The 22943-nt window shown below is 40.2% G+C and overlaps 1 protein-coding gene across 12 annotated transcripts in view; it reads right to left on the minus strand.

Moving 5' to 3' along the window:
- Window positions 1–869: 869 nt before the first annotated feature.
- LOC130147486 (immunoglobulin kappa light chain-like) overlaps window positions 870–22943 on the minus strand; it is a 28122-nt gene continuing 6048 nt past the window's right edge. Inside the window, exons 1-6 of one of the 12 annotated variants that reach the window (XM_056334697.1) lie at window positions 22320–22499; window positions 21886–22197; window positions 19634–19687; window positions 10745–11038; window positions 9234–9305; window positions 7305–8423 (exon numbers count right to left, since the gene is read on the minus strand). In XM_056334697.1, coding sequence (XP_056190672.1) covers window positions 8290–8423; window positions 9234–9305; window positions 10745–11038; window positions 19634–19687; window positions 21886–22197; window positions 22320–22362 — 909 coding nt within the window. In that variant the 5' untranslated portion in view covers window positions 22363–22499 and the 3' untranslated portion in view covers window positions 7305–8289. Of the gene's footprint in view, window positions 4256–6772; window positions 7155–7304; window positions 8424–9233; window positions 9306–10744; window positions 11039–18279; window positions 18345–19633; window positions 19699–21876; window positions 22198–22319; window positions 22500–22943 lie in introns of those variants that run through there. The other 11 variants (XM_056334693.1, XM_056334691.1, XM_056334689.1 and 8 more) reach the window with 11 other exon arrangements.

Below are 22943 nucleotides of genomic sequence, written 5' to 3' on the forward strand. Positions count from 1 at the left end.
ACAGCAGTCATCTCTGTCCCAGGAGAGTTAAAGCATGTATCAGTGAAGAGTAGGGTATGAGACATGTCAGGATGTGCATCAAAACCTCATCCTGTTGAAGCCACTTAAATACAAGTCTAATAGGCCAAAGACCTTCCCAAAGATATTTTGGGTTCTTACGTCCTGCATAAACCAGATCAATGTAGCATGAAGTATCTAGTGAGACACTTTTCTTCATACACTGTTTATGAGACTGCAGTTTTCATGAGGAATGTTTGTCAGACTCCCAAGTAAGGCAAGTTTTACGTACATTGGGTTAGGACCTGATAGAAGATTCATTAAATTGTTTTTTTTTTTTGGAAGTTGTTCCTCTTCTCTCACCTGAGTATTTATTCAAAACCTCTTTATTGAAAAACAAAACCTCAAAGTTTAAACTTTTTAGCCCCTCATTTCATTATACCATTTTCTAGTAAAATAGAATTGGGGTGAGGGGAGCTTTTTCAGCCTGATAGTTCATTAGCTAAATTGCCTGAATGGTCTTCATGTTTCCAAATGTGCGGTTTACCATGTTCCGTGGGATTTTGCACTGTAGCTAATAAAACTTTGTGATCATTGTAAGTGATCATGAAAAAAATCTTCAGACATCAAGTGCAATATAAGGCATCACTTTAATGAAATAAAATTAATCTTCAGTATAATATATTTGCAAATGTGAAGAGTTTTTGGAAGTGCTAGTGATTGAGCAGGGAAGTTTCCTGAAGCAGTGACTTGTGAGAAACAGAACTTCATCCCTGGCTATGAAACAGGCACAGTGGCTGCAAGAAAGGCAGCCTCACTTGTCAGTCATATTTGCTTAAATTATGTATAGAAAAAATTCTCCATTACACTGGCACATTTGTAGAATTTATTCTCAGTGTAGTTTGTGAAAAGCTAGTGAAAAACAGCTATGGATAATTTCAATTAAAAGATACAGTGGCTTAAAAATTAACAAATGCTGTGTTGAAGATGTGTTTCAGGGTGTGATGTGGGTAAAGGGAAAGGCAGGAGATACAGTCGGAGAGAAGTGGAATTAATAGCACTTCCCGGTGCCAGGGAATAGTTAGGTTTTTTGTTCTTTTAATTGCTAATTAAACCACGAGGAGGATTAACTTCAATACTTACTTACATTTTCTTGAATGCAAGATGTATGGCAAGAGGTGCAGCTGGGAGTGAGTTCATGTGCAGCCCAGTTGTAGACATCGTCTTTTAAAGAGCTGCGCTTGCCTGAATTATCTTCAGGGCATGATCTAGTGAGCATTAAAGCTTTCTGAACAAGGGAAGCTGTTGAGCCGTCTGGTGGCTGGCTGTGGGGTGGTTCCATGAGGACTTACTGGCTCAGCACCCAGAGTAAACTTCTGGGAGATGAAGGAGCAGCAGACAGATGAAGTTGGGCAGCGCTCTCCTCTTCCTTTGGGCTCTAAAGAGTCATGTATTGAAGGGTAGGTGTGTTTGTTTCATCTAATGGAGCACCATGTGTGTTTTTACAGCATCTGGTGTGTGTGTTGAGGGAATATTTAAGTACAGGCAATAAGCTTCCACACTTTCAAGAAGTGCTGATATTAGTACAAAAGAGTTCAGGTAGCAATCAGCTTCTCTCTCCTGTCACTGTCCACGTCAGTCCATTACCTGTTGGCAAAGGAGATCTTTTGTATTTTCTGCGTTTATACGTTGCTTTGTGTGTCTAGTCCTCTTGTCAAGCTTGGGACTCATTCAGGAGTGGGAAAGACCAAAGAGCCCATTTTCCAGAGAGGCTGCTCCAGGCTGCAGAGCCATGCTGGGCAGAAGCCCTGTGTCAGCCCCCGAGCGAGGGAACGGGATGGCTGGGAGCCCTCCTTTAGGTTAGCTCCTTTCTCTGAGCACTGACTCCGTCAGTCCTGACTCTCAAACAACCGATTTTCCTTTTGGAGTACGAGGGACAGGGCCTTGGACTCCAGGGCTGTGCACTTAAATGCTGAGCACCTAACCTGTGTGCCCAGGGCCTGTGCAAGCCATCTGCTTCTCCTGGTCACCCTCCCAGTAGTAGATATTGTACCAGAGGAGCCAGCTCCAAGGCTGTCCTTTGTCTCTGTGTTTGCGGACCTTAAAATTTCTGATTTGTGTGCATTGACTAATACACAGATTAACCCAGAGTGATCCCCATCAAGCTCATTGGGATGTGGTGTATTTTTCCCAGAGCTCCGTGGCAGGAACAGTCCTGGAATCATCTGTAGGATAAATTGATGCAAAGCTGGTATTGCAGGAAGGAGCAGCTGGCCGTACCACTTCTGTGTTTGGTGCACGCATGATTGGAACAGCTTGCAGTGAAGTGTTGCAGAGGTTTGTAACAGAAACGACTGGTGTGGGTGCAGTACAAAAGGAAAAGTGCAGTGGGAGGAGGGGAGCTGGCCTCATGCTTGCGGCTGTGACAAATGAACGGCGGCACCTTTCAAACACACGGCAGCTATTGCAATCATACCCTGTGTCCTCTGTGGTGCTGTCCTTGGTTGGAGTTGGCTACATGTGGTCAGATTTCCCTCCTTTGGGAGTGACTGGTGAGTGGCAGCCAGGAATGCTGTGCTCTCTCATCTTTGGAGTAACCACCAAACACTAACAGCACCCTTTGCCATCTTAAATTTTAAAGTTATAAATGTTGGTGCTATTTTTCACAGCTTAATTGCTGCCTTAACGGTTTCTGAGTGGGGTTTTTTGACAGCACTGTCTTTATGCCTTAATGATATTCACCTAGATGGTTCACCAATGTTTCTTCCCACTCTTAATGGTGTTGTGAGGGAAGAAAAACAGAACTATTGACCCTGTGTCCTGTGGAACGCTAATCTGCCAGGAGTCTGAGCTGCGTCTCTTGCTACCTAGTGAGATGCTGGTTACCTGGCTTCTGAAGCTCGGCAGCCCCTTGCTTTCTGACCTGGCATTTCACTATGATGAGCTAGGCTGGAAGACCTTTGCTGAAGAAGGGATTTTTGTTCCTTCCACACCTTTGTTTCAGAAAGCATCTTCATAGTGGAAGTGCTGTCTGGCTGGTACTCTTCGCTAGAGCTTGTCTAAAGGAGCGTGCCAGAGTTCAGCCGTCAGCCTTTCCCAAAGCTTTCTGAAGGAAGAAGGTTCTTTGCCCCAGAAGTAGAGGGCAGCAGAAGCAGGACAGCCAGCCCTGGGGTTAAAGTATTCATAAACTTTCATGGCTTTGGTAAGCCCATATGCACATTCTGTGTGTTTTCCCTTGCATTAAGGAGTTTACTAGCATTTATTTTGCAAGCTCCTATGAAGGCGAGTAGGTATGCTCTGTACCTCCTGGGAACTGGACCGTATTCAAGACGGATGTTAAAAGCTTTCTCAAGAAGAGTTAGGACTCGATGAAACAGTAAGAAACCTGGCGGTGTCTTGGCATAAGAAATGACTGCAGCTCCGTCTAGGGGTGATGAAGCATCAGGACAACGTTAAGCATGATGCTGTGCGGTAGGAGTGCACTGCAAATTAAGGTCTGGTTTTGACACAGGAGATACTTTGGAGGGGAAAACACGAGTTAGAGAAATACAGGTCATGAATGAAATACCCTGCTTACCGGGCCATCTGCTGAGGCTGCAGGTACAGTCAGTCTTTCCTGCGTGGAGGTTCTTGAAGCCTTACGCAGTGGCATGGTCCCTGTGAGTACTGTGGACTAAAACCACGCTAATGGCTCAAAAGGAAAATGTATTTTAGTTAAATACAACAGAGACTCAGTGATCCGGTTTTGGTTGCTGGTGGACTGAGGAATCTTGGTGGAAACAGAGTGCTTTCACCAAAAAAGCAGATCAAAACTATGCAACACAAGCTGTTAGTTAGTATTTTTAAGAGGAGGTCCAGCCTTTTGCTGTGGGTAAAACAGTCAAACTGGAAGATTCAGAAAATTTTGAAAGACTATGCTCATGCTGGAAATGTTTTCCTTTTGCTCTTTTATTTGTGACTGTGCTTGAAGATAGGAATGGCTGATGTCTCTGACTCACCCTCCATCTATTCTTTCTCTTCCTCTCTGCCCCCACGCATGAGTTGAACGAACAAATGTGTTACCCGTTGCAGTCTGGCCTGGTTCGTGCCGTGTGTGTGTCCGGCTGCTGTGCCTCCTATGGCAAGTGGTGGCGAAGGGCCGGTGACTGGCGGTGCTTTGAGCTCAGTGAGCTGCCGCTTGAGCCTCAGCAACAGCTTCTGCACTTTCTTTCTGCTAGTCTGCCCCAGCTGTCAAGCAAATAGTGTTGGTCCAAGCACCCTTTATGGGTATGAGAAATGAAATTACATTAAATTATGTGAAAGTGGTTAGAGACTTCATACTAAGGGTGAAGGGACTAGATACGAAGTCTTGGTTGCTGAGTAATTGTTCAGCTAGTATCACACAATCAGCCTGGAAACAGTTTATTCTTACTGTTATTTTACAATTTGAGCCTCAAAATGTTATGCTGTTCCAGGAAAGGAAAGGAAAAGTCTCCCTGAGGTGACTAATCCATCGAGGCACCTTCCTGCAAAGTTGTGCCTCCCACGGGAGCACGTACTCTGTGACTACCTAAGCTTTCTTTTGGGGCCTTTGAGCACTTTGTCACAGCAGAGACCTGTATCTTCTTGTAGTGTGCTTTGGTTGACTATGAGAGATGATTTCCTCATTTTGGGAATTACTTCATTTATTTTAGATAGGTTATCTTGCCCCATGCATTCCCTTTGCCACAAATGGCAAAGCTTCAGCTGGGGGAAGAATGAAATCTTCTTGAGAAGCTGAAGCTTCTGATTTGAAGTCTTTTAGTGCTCACTGGGAACAGTGAATGGCCTTTTCTTATGGGCCTCTCTGTTTTCAATACCTGTTGACTCTCATCTTCGTTCATCCTGACTTCTGTAAAAGAAAATCTCTGGGAGAAGTTCTGGGGATTTGGAAACTGTGGCTATAAGAGTCTGTGGGTGACTTGCTGGTGGAGCTGCTGACAGCAGAGTTTATTCATTAGAAAACAAAGGGAATGGCTCCCATGTGCTCGCAAATAATACCTCGCAAAGATGGATCTTCTTGACTTATGTGTATTAGGTTGCCTCCAGGTGTTATGAAAGTATTTGTCCAAGAGGTGTCTGGTAGCTCCTGAGGTTAAGCTTCTGAGAAATAGGTAATTACTGGAAAGTGTTGCCTTGTATGCCTTATCAGGGCACGTGTAATACAATGAAGTAAAACTTACCTATGGTGGAACTATGTTTCCTGATTGTTTGGTCTCATTAGGTAAAACCTGTCAATTCCTTGTTGTTAATCATCATTTGACCTGTTTCCCTGTCAATATCTATAGGTGCAAAGGAACACATTTTCAAACTATTCCTCTGAGATTTTTTTTTTTTATTTCCACAGCGCTTCCTAAGTGTTTGCCTGTGCCCCAGCTGTTTCAAAATCTTGAACTTGTTAGTCCACTATTTGAATCTCTCTTAAAATTTATTAGTGTTGGTACCTAGTATCACCAGTAGCTAGCTGTTGGCAGACTGCTATAATCCTTATGCAGATCTTTCTTGTTTATAGCTGCATGTGAGGGGAACCCACAAGTAGTTTTTCATATCACCTGTTGCAGGTTATTTTGGTAGCTGAGTTATCAATGTTCTCAAGCATGTAAGTTGTTGTACAGTATAGGACACAAAATTATTCTAGCAAGATAAAGAATGCATTGTGCCCATTACTACTTTGTGCTTTCACGGCAAAAGTTGATCCCATTCCGTCTTATTTTCGTTGGAAGCACCAGATTGCCTGTGACCATTTTCGTAGTATTGCATTAATTCTGCAGCTCTGTATCAGGAGTAGAGCAGCTGTAATGCTTATAATTGTAGAAGCTTGAAATCACTGGAAATGAGTTGTGACAAGACATATTACTTGAGAAGACATGTCTTTCAAGTGTTGACAAAGTCCTGACAACAGAACTTTACACTTAATAGATAACAATCAAACTCTGACTTGCACTCCTGATAAATAAAACTGCAAGTCCTGCAGACATCCTGCAGCACCCATGTTTTTGAGTAGCAATAGCCCCTACATGTACATATCACAAGCATGCAGTTAGACCAATACGCGTAGTCAACAGCGAATTTCACTGTGTTATTTGCATGTAACTTAGGCATGTGGTTTTTATCACTTTATATTTGCATTAGAAGGAAATGGCTTAGAAGTATACTGTGGTAAAAGGCAGGACGGCTGTGGTCTAACTGTCCTCAGCTTATCACCCCTTCTCATCACAGCCTACCTCCTCTGAACCAGTTGTGACTGGTTCAGTTTACAGGGTTTTTCCACTAAATAACCAAACCTTCCCGCAAACAAACATCCCAGCACCCAGAAGCCTTAAAAATCCACTCGTCCTCTACTTTGGGCTAAATAAATAAGAATTAAAAACTTTGTATGAGCAGTATATGTCTGTATAAAACTTGAGGGACACGTGAGCTGTTGCAGAGGTAAAACCTGCAGCCATGTACTTGAGAAACCCCAGAAACTGTGAGGCAGTAGCCATGTTCAGCAGGGTTCTGGGTTGCAGGCAGGCAGTGGGGTTTGTGCAAAAAGCTTTAAAAGCTGTGTTTCCCCTCTGTTTTCCTGCGCTGCATGGACAGCATCTTTCAGTTTCACGTATGAGACACGACAAGTGGATTTGGGGATCATTTTAGTGAAAGAGATCTTGGCTTCTTAATGCAACCAAGTGTTTCTCTAGCAGGGATAAAGGCAGGGGAGACCGGGACAGTAGTATCAACGATTCTACTAAAATCTACAGTAACTGCATTCCAAAAATACCTTTGTATCTGTTTGATTTCACTTTTATTGGAACTGATCCTTAACAAAAAATAGCATGGGCTATCAGCTGTTTCTCAGAGTTTGGCTGAACACTAGACATTACATCTTTCTTCACATCGAAGAGCAGCATGACATTGAAGGCAGCAATTAGTTGCATTGGCTTCAATATGCAGATTGTAAAATAGCTTGTAAGATCTGCTGTTAGTAAAGTTGCTGTGGTTGTCAGAGCTGAGCATGACTATGTTCTCCTTCCCTTGCAATGGCGTGAGCCTTAGAAGGCAGCCCTGTAGTAATGGCACTGCATTTTCCCCGACTGGGCTTAGTTCTTCAACAGAAAAGATGTAACAAGCTAGCTCCTATGTTCCGTGCAAAAGTGTTCCTGTTTAATACATTGACAAGCAGAAAACTGACAATTTTAAGGATCTTTGGTTTCCTGAGGAATTTATAGGAACAGAGGAATGAGTCAGGCTTTCTAGCCATCTTAGTACATCTCGGTGGGAATGCTGGAGAAAAACACTGGCCTCACAAATGCACCTGGAGGAAAGCTTTTATTGCCCTCTACATCGTCACAGGTACAGTGAGCATAAATGCTGCAGGCACTTATTTCCATTCTTACGGCAGTGTTTTGCCCCAGACTGAGCAAATGCTTTACCCCAATAAGTCTACTACCAACTTTTTCACAGAAACCTGAAAGGAACTGATTTCTTGAACTTGGAGATAAAAGAGTTCGGAGTCCCAAACCTGAGAACTTTTTGTATGTTGTGAAAACACTTTCTCTGTCAAATTGCCAGATTTAAGGTTTTGCTCAGCTTAAAAAGGTATCTCTAAACAAGATGATGTTCGTGATCATTACAGTTATTTTCTTTCCTCACAACGTGCAGGTTTTCAGTCTGTGTCACAGTGCTGGTGGGGGGGCCTGCTGGATTTCTTCCATTTCTGTACGTGTGAACTTGAGAGTTTTTATGTGTGTCTCAATTCTTATTTCAAAAATATTACATTCACTTTTAAAATTGTGTTTAATTGACTGTTACAGCACACATCACTCCAGAATATTTAAATCCTGATTTGGTGAATACATGAGAGTTGCAATAAATCATTGAAAGTAAAAATGAACAAATACCTGTGCATTTACAGCACAGGAATGCTCCTAATTAAGCCTTAAGCGCAGTGACAAAATGCATCTGTGCTTTATATGTCAAAAGCCCCATTACACCTCTAAACTTCTGCATGCGTAACTACTTTTAACATGAACACCTTCCTCATTTTGCAATATAGACTTTGGATTAAAATCCAAGGTATGTAGCCCTACTCCTTTTGCCCACCTCAGTTCAATACTCAGAAAAATTATGAAAACCAGACTGATATAAAAACACTAGCAGTAAAGCAAAACAAGCCCTATGCACTAATGCCAGCAAACTATTTTGGTATTTTTTTTGTTGTTGTTACACCTAACACTGAAAGCAGGAGAGTCTGTATGGATAAGTATATAGCAAAGCAAATTGAAGATGGACCATTTATGCTTTCTTTCCTTGTTGCTTGGTTGGAGCCCACATTCTGTACATGAAGAGGAGGACGATGACGTAGTACATGGAGCTTTTCAGTAGAAGGGCGATGTATACTAAATACGCTGTCCTGTGGAACAAGTGATCTGGAACAAACATAAGACAAAAAAGTCTGGTTTGATGTCAATACTGTACACCCTCCTAAATGACAGGTAGAACTGGGACTGTGTAGTCTGTTTACTGCATTAATTAATTTATTGCATTAATTCCAGTAGACAGTGGGTAAATACATATGATATCTGACTGTCCCTTGTTTCTTTTTTTTATAAAAACAATATATATAAATTTATATAAACCCACTGTTTATTAGCAGTGGGTTTGCACTGCTAATAAGCTCTAGACCAAGTGGATTTCTGCCTCCATGCCACTGGCTTGTTATTCTCTGCAAAGGCAAGAACATAATTGTAGCACTTCCAGCACGGATTACTGGTAGCACCATGTTTACCTGAATCCTTTTGTGAGGGATTTTTTGAGCATAAGTGCTCATGATCCTTCCTAAATCCCTCTTCAAGCTAAAAGAAAATTTCTTTGTCCTAAGTGCTGGGCAATTGCTAGGCTGATGGAGCATCAGCTGAAGCATATAGCATTTAACTACTTCAAATCTTTCTAAAAGTGATGCTTAATGTGGGCTAATAATCTAGTAGCTGAACAGCTTCTGTAGCATCCTAATAAAGCTCCTAATAATGCTACCTAATAAAGGTAGGAGAGGCCCTTGTAATCCACAACAGAAGTGAATTCAGAGTAGCACTGAAGCATTTTTAAATTACAGACTCCAGACTTAAAAGATTTCCTGTACGCTATTTAGGTAATTTTCATGATGTTCTGAGCATATGTAGCAATCTCTAACTCCTGCATGATGTGCCTCGCTTTCCCACGTTTTAATACTTTTCAATTACCTCTATTAAAAACAGTGCCGTTTCCAGGATGTGTGCTGCAGTCCTCGTCCTGAAGTGCATTTTTTTTAGAATCTAATGGGAAAAGATTGCCCCAGTTAGGCTTTTCTTTAATTTTAACAAACATTAATTTAGAAATGGGGGGGGGCGGGGGGGGGGGGCGGGGAGAGGCAGTACAGCAACAGTGAAATGGAAAGTTAATATTAAACAACAAAACCAAGATGTTTAAGATCTGTCTGCAGAGCAGAGAATACAAGTAGGATCCATTTGCAGAGAGAATTTGAAGTGGGGAAATGCTTATAGAGAAGTGACTGGGTATTTGTTGCCCGAAGTGGGAGGTTTGCCTTTGCCCTTTCAGGAATGTGTCTATTAGGCTGTTACATGGCAGAGTCGCTTTTATTTGGAGTTGCAATTAATTTGACCACCTGATCTTGTCACTGAGGTAGCTGGAGTCTGCCTTCATAATGTACTGTTATTGAAAAGGCAGAATAATTTACATTGGAAGGGACCCCAGTTAGTCTGTTACTTGAATGGTTGCTCAACACTAAAGAGTAATCTTGAAGAGAGTATGATCTAAGGTTCCCTGTTGGGAATGTGATATTTTGGTGGTGGTGGTTCTCTAAAATAAACACTTGTTCTGCTTCAAGCAGCAAATTTGTGTTTGTTCTTGGTTACACTGTTTGCATGCATTAATACATAGGCTTAAAGGCATTGGTACTACATCCCTAAATGCATCCTCCACCTAATTAAACTTAAAGCATATTTATGTCAGAATATACTTTGAAGGTTGAAATGTAATGGTTATTTTGTGGCCATGCTGTCACTTACTGGAGTTACATTAATTTATAGTAAGTTGAACAGAGGTAGGTGCTCAGAAAAGATTAATTTAAACCAATATAGGCAGCTTTTCTTAAAGATTTTACTGTGATTTAAACAATTTTCATTGATGATTGGTTACTTTTTCTTTAAAATTGCACTGTTTTTCAGATTTTGCTTTGCATAATCAATCTTTCCACAATTAAATGATATGTCTTATTTTCATACATAGTTATTGCCTTACTATTGCTGACTATGGTTAAGTAATATATTTAAACTTTGCTCTACATCCCCAGCAACCTCATTTTTAAATCATTAGGGTTTTTTTTTTTTATCGCTATGACTAATATCGGGGGGTATCAGGGGGACTTAGACCTGTAAGCCATGGGTAACAGAGAGGTAATACCGTTTTCAGAAACTTCTGTAGACTAGAAAGTAACCAATGCGGCTCAGTGCAGACCTTGTGGAGCTATGCTAGCTAACCCCCGATGATGATCAAGAACTGCTCTTTTCCTATTACAAAGGGGTGTTCGTCTTTCCTGGGAAAAATGTGATAGTTTTTTAGCTACTGTTGTGCCAAGGAGCACAGGTGGTTTCATGAAGAGTAATAGAAAGCATTATTTCTATAATTTTGTTGCAAAGAGAAAGTGACATCTATAATTGTACACAGGATGAAATTTTTAACATGTAGTATATACCTCGTGTCATCAGTGAATGCTGTTGGCTTTCGTGTTCGTATTTGCAGTAATAGTTCTTGTGTTTGTTCTCCGCTGGTACAGTTAACCAGCTGCCGACTGAGTATTCATCCCCTTCTGCGGGCTTCCAAGTGTCTCCTTTTACTACATTGTCTGTTATCTCCTTATTTTCTTCATCGGTCCATGTCACCCGAATAACTTCTGGGTAGAATTTCTCAATAAGGCAAACATATGTTATCTGATTTTCATGGGTCTTCTGCAGGATTTCAGAGTTTTCTGGTGGGGAACTTCCTTTGTCTGGATTTGTTATTGGAAGAAAAAAAATTAACAAAAAGTGTTGGAAGATCAGTAGCACAGAGCAAATACATACACAGCCACAAAATACGAATTTTAAGAGAAACAACCTAAATGTCTTATTAATAAATGTTTTAGCTCTCTAATTTGTTATGGAATACTTGGCATGGGAATAGAATTGTTTCATGTATGGAAGGAATTTTAGGTAATGGGATGGATGAGTTACAGCTGTTTCTGTCCTTGAAGTAAAAAAGTTTTTGGCAAGCTGGATGCACCTGGCATTCAAACACACTTTGTATTAAAGCCCAGATGGCAAGTTTTACTTTTCAGTCAAACCCAGTTACAATACTATTTAGAATACCTGGAAATAGAAAATATTACTTTCAACCTTACTTTTAAAAATGTTGTTCTGTAGAGAACTAAAACGAATAGAAGCTTATATGAATATGGTACAGAAAATCAAGCTCAAAATCAGAAGGTAAGGCTCAATTCAAATATTCTAAACTCATTTTTGTTTAGATAATATAGTCTTCTAGAGTCTGAAGAAGGTTTGATCTAAGCTTTGATCCTGTACCATGTGCATGGGGAAACATTATCTAAGTCCTAAATTGTTTAGTGAACACTAACATCTAGACTGCTTCATTCTTGCTTCTTGTCAAGCAGCACATCTGATAGAGGAAGACTAGAGTAGACTAGGTCTGCTCTGTAATGCTAGAGTAGATTAAAAAGTATCTCACAAAAGATTTTTTGAGTATTTAATTAGAAAAAAAAATTTAACTTTGCTTAATTAAAACCTTAGAAACCTACTCAAAATGTTTTAAAGGTTATTTTTTAGAAATGTTAAGAACCTGAAGTATTGCTGAAAATATTAATAATCTCCCTTGAAACGGAGATAGAAAACTTGAGGCAACTACGTGAAAGCCTATATCCCAGAGCCTTCCAAGCAGCGCTGCTGTCAGAGCGCATATTTGTCTGCACAAGTCTTTGGCGATTACTAAGTAGTCGTAGTAGTTCTTGAAAGAGCTTTGTTCATTTCTTTGGTAAGAGGAATTCAATATTGCTGTATACTGGTTATGCAAAAACAACTGCATGAAGATTTTGTCTGTAGTTTGTTAAAGGTAGACCACCTACCTTCCAAATCTTTGCAGTTTTATGCCCCCAGTATAACTCCCCACTGCTAATTAATGAACATCTGCTTAATTTAAATAATTTTTTTAAGCTGACATTAATTTTGTGATTTTTTGCGTAGAGGAAAAAATGCAACAAATGTTAAATATCAAAACAAACCAGAACTGTTGTTGTCGAGGGCATTGATTGAGCTACCATATTTCCTCTAGATATTTTTTCCTAGAAAAAAATATTTTTTTCTGGGATGCTGACTATTTTTGACCACCCAATTTAAAAATACATGCACGCTAGACCGCTATTAAACTGAATTAATGAAAGGCTATGACTGAACGGTCATGACTTCTCTCAAGCCTAGTCGGGGGGCTTCTGCTCATTTTGGTCCTAATCCTCTGCATGTTGAGGTCACTGTTACCCACTTAAATGGGTGTGGGATCAGGACTGTTCACTACCCAGGATTTCCCCCTGCATTTTAATCATCTGATTATTTATTGTCTGCCTGCAGATAACCGGTGCTGCAGTGCATCCAGGAGAGCTCAGTTACTCTTGGCTGGAATAAGTCAGCTTTGTTAAGACAAATCCATGGGGAAGGATCTTCCCCTTGACCAGCCAGAGAGATGCAGAGGTTCAGCCGTGGTTTAGGTGACTTGTTGGCACTCACAATGTTTTCCTGTGTAGCACCTCTGTTCCCCCTGCTCTGAGCCCAACGGGCGATCTACAGCCGCATTCCTGGATTACCCTGAACCTGCTGCTCTTGGCAGTACGCTTTGCACAAGGCAGTGACCTGGTGTGCCCCTGAGTATCCAAAGTAAGTTACATTTCAGCAATTTATGGTTTATGTGAAGTCCTATAGTTCATCCTGACCTCTTTTATGCAAGCACTTGGGTGCTAAAGAAATTAATTCTGCTACGGCAACGTCCACATCACTTTTCTGTATTATACTTTTAAATCTCTATTTTAACCTGCATTATAATTTTAAAGTAGCATATCACATTCCCTTTCATCTAGATGCTGGATTATCAGAATAATAAAATAATATTTTCATAGATATTAAAAAACTTACCAGAAACAATAAGCTTTGTGCCAGTTCCAAAGATTATGTTAGAATAGCACTGTATACAAGTCCTTTGTAAAAGCCCATCTGGCCTCAATGTTCATAAAACCTCCTCCTGCGTCCCAGCCTAGCCTCATTTTCCTATTAGAAATGCAGCTGTTTCTTTTGACACTGATTTCTATGATTAAAACTTCCTTTACAAAAAGGCGTATGCATGAACCTGTGTTTGCTCATGCAAGGGATTTCACTTACGTTCGTCTTTGAGGTTTAAATAAATAAGCTTGCATGTACGCAGAATCTCAGAATTTGAAATACTGACAAAATGGGGGATGGAGCCCTAATGGGCCTTCAAAATCACAGAAATATTTAAGCAGATCCTGTGCACCTGAGATCTGTAATTTTCTAGACTGAGACTCCTTCATCATCCCCTGAGATTTCTATGGAAAACGTGAGGAACAGTAAAGGTTATCACCTTGACAACATGGTAAAGAATGTGTTTATATGTATGTTCATGTACATCTGTATATGAATATATATCCTACAACAAGAACCTAGCACTGCACCAGTTCAAGCTGATCTTCCTGGGCCACAGCTTTAGGATCTGAACATCTGCTCTATCTAAATAATTTTTTAAAAGCTGATGCTAATTTTCTGATTTTTTTTTTCTTTTTTTGGGGGGAAAAAGGCAACAGATATTTATTGTTGGCATATTTTTGAAGACATTCTGTGTATTTGCCAGGTGGAGATCTTAATAAAGACAGGAAAATGGAATCAAAAAATACTCTGGACTGCAAAGGTTGGCAATGCTGTTCCTTTAATACTAGATTTGTTTAAATGTTTGAATTAACACATCTGGAAAGGAAGAAACAAAACTAAACTGAAGCAGAAGAGCATGTTATATCTAGATAATATTTCTATATCCAAATAGCATATCTATCCATACCAGGGTTGTCATAGGTGATGTGCTTTGTGAAATGTGCTCAGTGTGAACATATGTGAATACATTTTAAATGAAAAGTGAGCTGCTTCCACAAGCTAACTGTAGGTAATCTCCATTTTTATTTGCCTCACTGGATTAAACCTTATATTATTAGGAGGAGTCCAAATCATCCAGATTTTGTCCACACAAAGAAAGCATTTTGATATTCATGGAATCATTTAGGTTGGAAAAAGACGTTTAAGATCATCAAGTCCAACTGTTAACCCAGGACTGCCAAGCCCACGGCTGAACCTTGTGTCTAAGCACTGCATCTACACATTTTTTGAACACTTCCAGGAATGGTGATTTCACCACATCTCTGGGCAGCCTGCTCCAATGCATTATTATAAAAGTAGATAGTAAATTTCAGAATCCATTTCAGTTAAACATGGAATTCTGCCGTGCGTGCATAGGCAGTGCTCATGGGCAACCGTTTTTGTCTATGCTTAACTGCAAGTGAAGACTAGATACAGTTTTCAAAACTGACTTTTGTTATACAGAAGGTACTGCTTAAGACTATTTTTTTAAAGGCAGCAGAGAGATTTTAGGTGTTCATCTCCTTACAGCACTGTTTTTAAATTCCTGTGTAAATCCCTACTGCTGAATTTGAGCAACTAGATGGACAGGGTTTAAAGGTTGGTCTGGGTGAGCGGTGCAGTGTTTATGCATTGTGAGAAAACACATTAATTCAGACATGTATTTTTGTTAAAAAGCTTCCACTCTAAATGATCTGACTACTCTAGACCAATCTTCTGCATTTCATTCCCCCTAAAACAACGTAGTGATTCTTTGAAGTATTTCATACTCGTTGTTTAAAAACAAAGATGACTTAAGCATAAGGCTATCTACTTTCCAAAAGATAACCTTATGAGTTTCTTTAATTTTGGAGACTTAACATTGAAATGAAGGTGTGGACCAAATTCTGTTGTACCAGAAAATTGCTAACACTGTTACGGTTCTCTAACATTAATTTAGGGATTAACTTTGTCTTCTTTGTGCATCAGTCCTCCCAGGGATGCAGGTTTAAACTAATTTCTGAAATTATTTATTTGTTCCAGGAGAGTTGTGTGTGTTCAGAAGACCATGATGTAGCTCCTGTACCAGTGACATTGTACTCTGCAAAGCCTCATGACTAGGTTAGATGTTTCTTTTAGCTTTTCAACGCTTAATAAATTACCCTGACTAATTTTGGTAGACTAAAATTTAATTGTCTAGTTTGATATTATGCTCTTGGATTATCAAATCTAAATGGAGAGGCAGAGAGAGATGCTTCTAGCCGCTAGTTCATCCTGTCCCGTTTAGAGACTGCTACTAAGATAGAATAATTTCCACCTTGGTAATTGCCAATGTCTTTCCATTTACCATAAAATGACCCTAGATGCTTAACTTCAATGAAACACCTAAATCATACCACAATACTCACAATATGATACCAAACCAGTCTCAAATTCCAGCCTTTCTGTTACCTGAAATTTTGTAAGTCTTGAGCAGATTTCTTTTGGTCAGAACTAATTAAAAGAGGCCAACAAGAACAAAATCAAGTTAATTACAAGTTGATGGGAGTTTGCTTTTTTGCATAGTTGACTCTTTAATTATAGATCTGGAAAAAGATTTTGCTCAAGCTCAGATCCTGATGATTCAGTTGAATTAAGGTCACTTATCTTAAGTCCTGATTTTCTCCATTTCTTTCCATTACGAGTAACTTACTGAGTTAGTGTTAGATAGCCACCTCTGAAAAGACAAGCTGTGATGAAATGCCAGCTCTTAAGCATGAGGTAACTACAGCCTTTTCTCATTCTTTTTTTCTATTAATTGGTTAGAAGCCTTGGCCACATAAAGAGAAAATCCTATATTATTAAAATTAGAGTGCTGCTTTAAAAGAATTTATTTTAAACTGTAGATACTAAAATCACGGCAACTACCTGATTAGCAAGGTAAAAATTTTCACAAAAACCAACACACTTATCCTGACATGGATGTTCCTGTTGAATTATAGTTATGATTTACTTAGTCTTTCTGACATAAATAATTAAAAACAATCTTTCCCTAATATGCTAATATAAGTTTATGTGTTTAATCAAGCTTAAAACATTTTGTAGCAATAGTTCCTCTTCCTCGTGTTCGTGTAGTTGTTTACTCTAGGATTATGGCATTTAAAGCACATTTAATGGGAAAAAGAAGATTTTTGACCTCCACTTCCCATTAAAATAAACGTCTCTCAGGAAAGGCAAAAAAAAAAAATAATCAGTTATTCATATTAATGTTATTAAGGAATAAGAGCATTTGGAGGTACTAATTGATTTCTACTTGCCAAAGTTATGTGTACATGACAAAAATAATTACAGACAAGTTATTTCACATTTACTAGTTTAATTAAAAAAAGATTTTGGCAATGGCCATTGCATATTTTTCTTTGTATCTGCATTGGGAAGAGATTCTCTCTTTTTTTTTTATGCTTAATCCACAGCTGTTTAATTCCTTGCTTATTCCTTCAGTACAGCTGGAGGAAAGAACAATGGCTATGGAAACTACTACAGGCCATTTTCCACCACATTTCCAAAGAGGACTATGATCAAAAGTGGCTCAAAATAGCTCCTTCTCAGAAATGTTTGCGATTCTAAACCACTGCATTACAAATACAACAAAGCTCGTTGTAGGAATGGCAAGCTAGGGAGGAGAATCCTGCACAAGGATGGGCCCGACGGAGGCTCTCACCAGGCTCGGTGCCCTCTGGGACACTATATCACTCATCTATATGACCAACCCAAGGGGTCATCTGTATGACCACTTATACCTTACGGTATGGAAAAAAGCATGTAACTTACCTGACACAATGACTTTTGTACCGGTGCCAAAGACCTTATGGTAGTAATCACACTGAGTAAAGCCTTTGCAGTAACAGTGCAGCTCAGTTAGCTTTATATGGGTAAATAGTATTCTTTAAAGAAAATCAGATTTGCCGTATAATCAATTTTTTGACCCTAGAAAAGTAAAGAAGGAGCAGTTGCCTAAGCTAAATTAAAAAAAAAAAATGTTAAAAAATTAAAGGTGTGGAGATATTTAAGGGCATGTATGTTGTTAAGTGGACAGGATTCATCTCAACTAATTTTAGTCTTTTGAAAGTTTAAATGGACAGTGCAGACTGAGCACCATGGCTCCGTCCACTTTCTGGAGAGGGACAGCACCAGCAAAGGATCTGTTTGATCAGATACTGGCCAAGTAGTTTGCTCCTTATACACCCCCATAAATTGAGACCTAGAACTGGTGAACATGATGCTGAGATCTGAGCAGCACAAGACCCCCAGCCAATATTTTTGTTGTCAGGAACATGAAGCAAAACCCTGGATGAGTTGAGATCTAACCTCCACTAACCAGCTGCACCATTTTCAGATGGTCAAAATTAAGCAAACTGGTTTTATCTCAGGTGCTTAGCTGAGCTAAAACACAGGCAAGTATCAAAGCACCTGAAGTTTACTAGAAGCAAAATTATTTTGGTAAGTATGTCAAAATATTTTGAGTTTGGCATTCTTCCTTAGTAATAACTGACAATAATAAAGATTTTTCTGCAAAAGAAAGGAAGAGAGAGCAGCCTTTCAGCTGTGCTTATCTTCAGACAGTTCTGGGCGTATCTCAGATAACTCCTCTCATTTAGTCAGACCTAGTCCTAAGGGAAAACATATTCCTTTTCGAAGAATCTGAGTAACCCAAAGGTTTGACACTTTTTTTCCCGAATGAATCAGAATTATCACAAAGAATATGATATTTAAAGACAATAGCATCTTTCAGTTCTCTAAATGCTATCTTTGCCATATTTAAATTCGTCTTTAAAAATAAAATTGTAATAATGGGATTAGTTATAGGTCTGTGCTGCAGTAGCTGTTGTGATTCCCCCATTACATTCATAAATGCAAAACAATTATGTTTTGTTCTGCGTATGGAAGTGCTTTTTTAAGAGGAAAATCCTGTAAAGCATTCTGAAGGGTTAAAACTAGCAGGAGCTGAAATAGCAGAGCACTTCACACAGCCAGTATCTAGCTGTATTGAAAAACATTTCAGAAGTAGTTAAGTTTTACATTTTGTACTTACTTGAAACAATAAGTTTAGTTCCGCTTCCAAATACTTTGACATCAGCATCCCACGGTCTGATAATGCTTAGTAATATCCCCTGCACTGCACTTCACTTGCACGGACTACAGAAAAAGACTGTCTGCTTTAGAGGCTGTTGGTAAATCCTCCCCAGTGCAACAGCTGGATTTTTCACATTGACTAGAGTGCCATTTTGAGAAATACTTCCATTTTTATACTGAGTAAAAAGTTAAGGTTTTTAAACAGCTTTTTCTGAGAAGAAAGCAGTGCCGTGCTTATTTTATAACCATGTTCTAATCCTTTTAGCTCTGGGATTTCTCTAACAAAGATCTGTTTCCTCTGCTCTGCTAGGTTTTCTCTGAAGTAACCCCTTTTTGCTGTTCTAAGAAGAAATGTGGTCATAATATGATTCCCAGAGGAAAATAAGAAAGTTTACTCCTTATTTGTTGTTTTAAACATACAGGTAAACATTTTTTTTCCCCCGAAGTGTCCTGTCTTGTGAATTACTTTTTGTGTGAAAGTACCTTAACAGGAGTTTCATCAGACTTATATTCTGAAGCCTATATTTTAAATGCAAAGTCTAAACAGAACTTACTGATGCCCATAACTAAGTTGATGCCTTTGGTAAGTGGTTACACTGTTGTCTTTTTGGTAAAAGCAGCTGCCTTAATACACAGGCACAGTTTAATTGCAGACTTCAGCAGGGAACATTTGTGGTCAGAGGCATGGATAGCATTTTAAATTTCTCTGTAACGCTCCTCTGCTTTTTACATTTTGTCTTATATTGTCAACATGACTACAATTAATGTATTTTCTGAGCAACGTACTGTAGGCATTGCTATACGCTTTATACTGAAAGCTGCATTCATCCTATTGATTGCATAGCTTTGCCACAATTAAGAATAATACAAATGCAAAAGTAAAGTTACTTTCAATAGGGCCAGGAACTAGCAATTTATTACATTCCAGGCAATTTCCTTCCCAATCAACTTAGACTGAACCATCTCTATCAATACAAAACTTTTTGCATTTCTCACTTGCAGTTCTGAGAGTAAAATTTCAAGCAGTTCACTTTTCTTTCCCAGAACAGGAAAGAATCCATCCCAATATTTCAATTTTTACCTTACCTCATTTTTCCATTCCTCCATCCTTAATAAGTACTCAGTAATCATTCTAGAGGCAATCTCTGTATTCATGAGGTCAATATATTTGTTGCCCATCTGGGGCACCATGCACAGTTCACAGACAAAACATGATTTATCAGGCAGAAATTAATTTTCCTACAGTCTCTCATTCTTAAATATCTGAGAACCTGAATAACTGTGAAAATCGGATCAATAGCAATGGTACTTACCAGAGATAATTAGCTTCGTTCCTGTGCCAAAGTATTTGATCCAGGTGGGCCACACTAGGTTTTGACTTTACAATAACTAACGTGCTCTCTTGCTATACCATTGCTGAAGAAAATCTTGGGGGTTTTTCCCAATCAGCTCCAGGAGACTGCATGAAGGCCTGGTCTGTGGCTGCTGGGAGGATGTCTGGAATTTCAAACTTGCATCTCCTTGGTTCAGGTGATATGTAATGTCCCTCAGAGCAAATAAATCTGTTTCCTGAAGTGTTGTGTTTTTGTTAGATAACCCCTTTACTGAATGCCTAAGAAACAGGTGAAAGTTTATCTTCAATTTTAGACATACAAATAGGTCTGGGTTTGCTTAACATGTTTAACCTGCAGATTTGTGCATGTTAATAAACACACACCTTCAGGTGACTACCCTGCTCTTTCCCAAAGCTGTCTAACCCCTTTCACATGCAATTGTGACATCAAGTACTACTAGCTTGGAGTTAATCGTTAGCTGTCCTAATACAATTCCGCAGAGGGAAAGGAGGAAGAACCAGCACCATAAGCATTGCAAAGGTGTCCATGTGCTGCAGGTTGCGTATTCTGCCCCCAGTATGTGGTTGTTGTCTGATCATCCCCCGGAATCACTCCAGGCTCTGTAACAACAGCTGTTTGCATACTAGCTGTTGAGAAAAGGAGGCTTTTCCTTTGTGCGTGGGTTTCTTTATGAAACAGCCCAAGATAACATCAGGGGAGTCACTGCTAGTGTCGATCAAACAGCCTGCCTGCTTAGTTTGCCATTTAAAAGAAACAGAGTACTTCTGGGATCTTGTGTGGTGTACCAACTGCAAAGCTATGTGAAGAAATTACAATCTGTGGCTAGAGAGAGAAGCTAGCCTGAGGATGAAGGTTGAAGTAGGTGTAACAAGAAATGATCTGCTCTGAAGGTTCCTGCAGGAACACTGTTATTGTACCCACAAAGCGACACAGGAGGGGTGCAGGCAGAGAGCAGTGCTGAGCGGTGCTTTTCCTGATGCGTCCTTAGACACATGATGGAGGAGGCCAGCAAATTTGCTGGGACTGTTGTATTATAGTCATGACAGCGAGTAACTGGGAGGTGTCATTAGAAGAAGCAAAGTGAAACGCTGCATGTTGCTGACAGCTTGTCTAACTCCCCTCTGTGATCTGGGCTTGCAGGTATGAAGAGGCCAAAACTGACCTATAGCCATTTGGAGACCTAATACATATTTAAAATCGTTGTGCCACCTTTTCATCCCAACAGACTAGTATTCTTATATTTTTTTATTTATTTTTATATTTACATATATATTATATATATTATAATATTATATATATTACGGGACCAAACTATAATAAAGAGTTACACTTAAATGAACAAAGTGAGGAAAGTATCAGGCTACCAGAGTAAAGACAGGTATCAAGGAGAGGCTTGATAGTAGAGGAAAAAACATCTATGGATTAATTTCTCAGGCAGGAGGATCAGCATATACCTTGAGGCAGTAGATAGGAAGGATGCATAGATGCATTGCATATGAGGCATAAGTATGAATAGTTGTTCTGATCTATTGAAAGCTCTTTTCTTTGGTACTAGCTTTGGTAACTCAGTCTCCATTTTTTCAGATGCAACACCAGTGAAACACAGGCAGTAATAAGCAAGAAGATGGGGAAAAGGAATGATACAGATAGAAAAAAAGAATGAAAATGCCCACCACAGATGTTGGGAGGAATACATAAAAAATCTTCCTCTACGACCAGCTACTGTCTTGTAAGCAAAAATAATACTCCTTTTCCTTCACTTAAAATTTTACGAATCTTCAGGCTAAAGCTCTGTATTTCAATTTTCTTTCTAAGGCCAAATATTTTGAAAAGATTTAGTACAACATACTGACCCATTTCCAGCAACAAAAATATGGAAAAGTACCCCTTTTCATTAAATAAATACTTGCGCAAGTTTGTTGCCATGCTTGAGTGAAAGGGAGGAGAAGCTGGAATGGAGAGGATGGGTTAGCTCTTGGACCTTCACCGTTCTCTTTGCACTCTGCATTTGCTCAGACAAAATCTCTGCTTTTGGTAGCTGATGCTTCCGAGGCATCAGCTGGCACCGAGCATATCCTGCTTCTCCTGCGCCTGAGGCCAGGCGGCTCATCCATACCAGGAGAAGTGAGTTGGGATCTCTTAAGTTGTTTGTGGTTGAGACGCTGAAGGAGTATTTGTCTTGGTGATCTCTGACATCCTACCACAGTGACGGTACCAGTAGGCGCAATAGTAGGTTGCAGCGTCATCTGGCGTGATATCCTTTATTGTGAGAGTACACAGTTTCTGGCTAGGAAACTTTTCAACCGTGTACCTGTGTGCTTGGAAGCCGCCATCTACTACTTTTGCCCCAGCGTGGTAGAGAATCCTCTCTGGAGCATCATTTGGCTTCTGTTGGTACCAGTGTACAGCGATGTCACGAAGATCTCCATAGACACCTTTTAAGTCACAGTCCAGGCGCACACTGTCTTTAGACTTGGTGATGGATCTAGGGCTCTGCACGGGAATTTCTTGTGCAAATGCATCTAGGAAAAAAAAGGAGGAGACATGATGTCATCATCTGGAGTTGTGGGATTTGGGAAGATGCCTGTTGGCACAGCCATGGGCGTGCCTGTGAGGAAAGGGAGGAAAACAAGGAAGGACTCACAGGACCAAGCGGCTGCAGCCAGGAGCACTGTCAGCAGCAGCATGCTTGCTTGTCAGGCTCTGCTGTCGCTGAGAGTCAGAGGAGAAGGAAAGCAGCGCTGGTGCAGAGTCAGCAATGCCGTGCGGCAGGAGGTGGGGTCTCCTTTGGGTGGCAGCTGGTGACACTGTGCATGAAGGCAGAGGAGCACGTCCCCTGAGCTCTCACGGGGAGATGTGAGGGTGGGGGACTCAGCGAGAAGGGGAAGGAAGGAGGAGACTGTCCCCTGCATGGGGCTTTGCTCTGTGGACAGACCATGGAGGGCTGTTGTGAAGCTGAGGCAGTGCTGCTCCCCTGTGAGACATCCCGAGGGTGTGAGCGGTGGTGAAACCATGGGGGACGCGTCTCTTTGTGGTCCGCATCAATTTTACTCTCACAGAATGGGCATAGCCATGCCACATGCTCCGCTGAGTATGAGTTCTGCTTCAGGAAGCTCTCTGACACCGTGACAGGACCACACGGGACGGTTTCTTGAGAAAGCCATCAACGTTGCCTGCAGAACTGATGGGTGCTGGAAGCCACTGTTTGTGGAGGGCAGAAGGCAACAACAAATAAGGGTGATTCCCTGGACTCAGGAATCCCTTTGGA

This window comes from Falco biarmicus, chromosome 4 (genome assembly GCF_023638135.1).
Source record: "Falco biarmicus isolate bFalBia1 chromosome 4, bFalBia1.pri, whole genome shotgun sequence".
NCBI classification, from domain to species: Eukaryota; Metazoa; Chordata; class Aves; order Falconiformes; family Falconidae; genus Falco; species Falco biarmicus.